Raw genomic sequence first — 3,339 nt, 5'->3', positions numbered from 1 at the left:
TTTGTCTCTTTTAGTTCTCTTCTGAACTTTACGTTGTATTGAATTACTTCGCGATTTCTCAAATAAATGTCTATTTTGTTCTTTTTCCAGATGTTTCGTCACAGAGCTCCCTGCAGCAATAGGTGATCCAATAGCACTACACAGTTCTCTAACAGCTTTGCCGGGTCCATGGTTCACGGTATACACAGCCCTATGAGCTCTCCCAGAAAAGTTTCGAGTAAAGTTCACACTAGGGGGGAGTGACCTCTTCAGCCGCCTGTTCACAGATTCCACCTTTTGGGTCGACAGATTCCAAAGAGTCATTTCCAACACAGAATCGCCAAGACGACTGTTCACCTTTTCCATAATAAATTTTCTCCGCCACAGATCTTAAAATCACTTGGTAAGTATGTGCTGTTTGTAAGCCAGTTCTTTGTTTTAGTCCCAATACACACTAGAGATTTGGTTTTACACACAGAATGTTTACCTTGATAGCACTTCACGATTGCCTCCCTTACACCGCGAGCCGCACGTTGTAAGGGAACTAGACTACCACAGTGTCTGTCATAAAGGTGAGATAACTCTGCCTGGCATCGAGCAGCTAGATCACAGCTGAATTTTCTCTTGATGGTTTGTCTCTCTTTCCTTGTTGATCCTGGCATTATTTCTTCAAGTTTAACACACTTAGAGATGTTTTTTCTAAGATTTCTTGTTATATGAATAGGGTCCAGATTGTGTGTTGGCTTTGTACTTGAATCACCGAGTTTATAAATCTTTTCAGCTGCCTTGAATGCACCAGTGTCCGAGTCCGTGACAAGCTTGTCTACCTCCAGACCATCTTCTCTGAGCTTCTGCAGACTTTCAAAACAGTATGCTTGCTCATTACCAATCGATGAGGCTACAGGTAAGTTTCCTTTACAGTCTGTGGTATGTTCACTACTACAGGGTGGCCACTTATTGCACAGTTTGTTTTTGGTGACAAGGTCTAACACATACTGTTCCTTGGTATTGTGTTCTATGCTGCTGAACATTACTTGAGTTGCTGGCTGAAATGGTGTCTTTCCTCCACCTGAATATAATGGGTTGTTGTAAGTCGCATCAACCATTAGGTTAACTTTGTTCGGCTGATTTCGTCTCAGGGTGTTGATTTTTTGTACACGCTTCCGTAGTTCACTCATGTCAGTCTTGTTAATTTCCTCAATTTTGTCACACACTTTGTTAGCACTTTTCTGCATTCCTCTCTCTGAGGGGGGAGGGATATTGGCACTCATCAGGGTAAGTCTCATTGCAGCGTTACCAATTCTACTCTGTGTAAGTCCGACTTGTACTGCAGAGTTCATTTTCACGGTGTCTCGCCCTTTCTTCCCTGGTTCCTTCATGCCTTCATATAGAGAATACACACCTGACACATAGGTGCACTTAGTACATCTTAGTCCTATTCTCCACCCAAGCCCCGACACTCCTCTGTTGTAAAGTTAAAATCTAAATTTCCCTTGCATGAAGGCTTGTGACTGTAATGTTGGTGTACGGCATCATTCCACATATCTCTCATTTTCCCAATGTTTACAATTCTATTGGTCTCCAGTTCCTCACTCTCACTGTCAAAGAGAAATAGAGAGGCAATTAATAGAATAGTAAACATTGAACATGATATTATATGAATGTCTAATAAGTCTCAATTTTATGTAAATCTTATGTTTTTCTTATGTTTCATGTAGCTTATGACTTACCTCGAGGATGCATGTTTGGCGACCGGTAAAGGACGAAGCATTCTGTGAGAATCGGTGAGATTAACAGGTGAGGAAATTGGGGCATCCATAACCTGGTCATGTAAATCCTTTGGTAATCGCACTGTTGGGAACTTGGTTAGAGTCAGAATTAGTCCAACGGTCAGTTGTCTCCCCCTTTTTGATGTATGGTTGTCTTCCTTTCTTAAACCGTCCAGCGTTTTTCTTTGAATTTACCATTATCTTGGTTCCAAAATAATCTTTTCCTTTGAGTGTATGGGTCTGTTGAATGTTTCAGAGGCTGATCTTTGCTCTTTATATATACACAGCAATATCCAATCAGGAGGCTTGTATCAGTAATCCTATTCATTAGAGTCGGGCTGGACACTTGACAGGCAGACACCTACTCCCTATGGTTTAAGCACCCAATCAGTTACAATCTAAACTATCTGTCTTTCATCTCTGCTGCTCTAATGTAAACATTCTGTAATCCTATCATTTGGTGTCATACTGTTTGGAAAGAGGTGATTCTTTATTGTACTGTCTGTTTCTTGAATTTTCTCTCTCTATTTTTACACTTTATTCTGATTTTTTTGCACAAAGTCCAAAAAATAGGGGGTATAGGAGTTATGGGTGAGTTATCTCCCCCTGATCTTCAACTTTATTTCAGTTGTTCATATTTTTCTGTAGTAAACTAACACTACTATAGATATAACCAACACCCAAAAGTCTAGGTTAAGAATTTATTGAGATATTTAATTTTACATTTCAAAATAGATTCATTTCTCATAAATTTTCTTGCAGGAATCTCCATCTCCGACACGGGTAGATAACTTGCAGTAGCAGACCAACGCATGCAGTGAGCCAACTCCCACTTTGGAATCAGACCTTATGGGCATGTAGCTTTCCAAAAATGGTAAATTTGAAAATTATGTGAAATGCTATAGGGACCGCAGAATCAAACCAAAAATAGAATCCTGGAAATCCCCTTTTGGGCACAAGATTTCATAGAGGGGTGAATGTTTCGGAGGCTGCTGATTGGGTATTCAGGGTGGATAAGTTTCAAATGTTTAATTTGTTGTTTGGGCAATACATGTAGATGTAAAATATGTAAAGAAATTTTAAAATTCTATCAAGTCTGTTTCTGACAGGGTGAGTTAATAAAGATTGGAATTTTATGAAAATTTTGGTCATTTTTTGGTGCGGAATTCAACATAAGATGGCACCCCCCACTTAAAAAAGTTTAGCAAGATGGTAGATTTGAAAAAAAAATTTATTCACAGGTATGTGAGATGATCTTCTTCAAAATTAGTGATGGTTGACCAGACTTGAAAACTTCATTTAACCTGGACATTGGCAAACGTTAACATTATCGTCTATGGCAAATCATTTGGTTCTGCGGTCTCTATAGGATGACAACCGGATATGACGTTTTCATCAGTCAGCGTCCCTAGACACCGATACATTGGACCCGTATATAACTTAACTACAAGAGAAATTATCATGGAGGTGTTTTGGCAGAATTTACAGCAGAAACTAGATTCAAGAGGCCAGTTTAACGGAAACAGAAGCCCGTGTAGAGTGTGGATAGGGGCTGTAGACCAACGTGGTTATGGGCGCATAGTGGTCAAAT

The 3,339-nt window shown here is 39.7% G+C and overlaps 1 protein-coding gene across 1 annotated transcript; it reads right to left on the bottom strand.

Annotated features, from left to right (window-relative positions):
• Positions 1-332: 332 nt before the first annotated feature.
• On the bottom strand, positions 333-1,358 carry LOC138313115 (uncharacterized). The gene has a single exon (XM_069253747.1). It carries the CDS (start codon positions 1,356-1,358, stop codon positions 333-335), a length of 1,026 nt encoding a protein of 341 aa, XP_069109848.1.
• Between the last annotated feature and the right edge of the window lie 1,981 nt (positions 1,359-3,339).

The sequence above is a fragment of the Argopecten irradians genome, unplaced genomic scaffold, assembly GCF_041381155.1.
Source record: "Argopecten irradians isolate NY unplaced genomic scaffold, Ai_NY scaffold_0602, whole genome shotgun sequence".
Classification (NCBI taxonomy): domain Eukaryota; kingdom Metazoa; phylum Mollusca; class Bivalvia; order Pectinida; family Pectinidae; genus Argopecten; species Argopecten irradians.
Note: the sequence above shows the minus strand (reverse complement) of the source record. Positions and strands in the feature narration are given on the sequence as shown.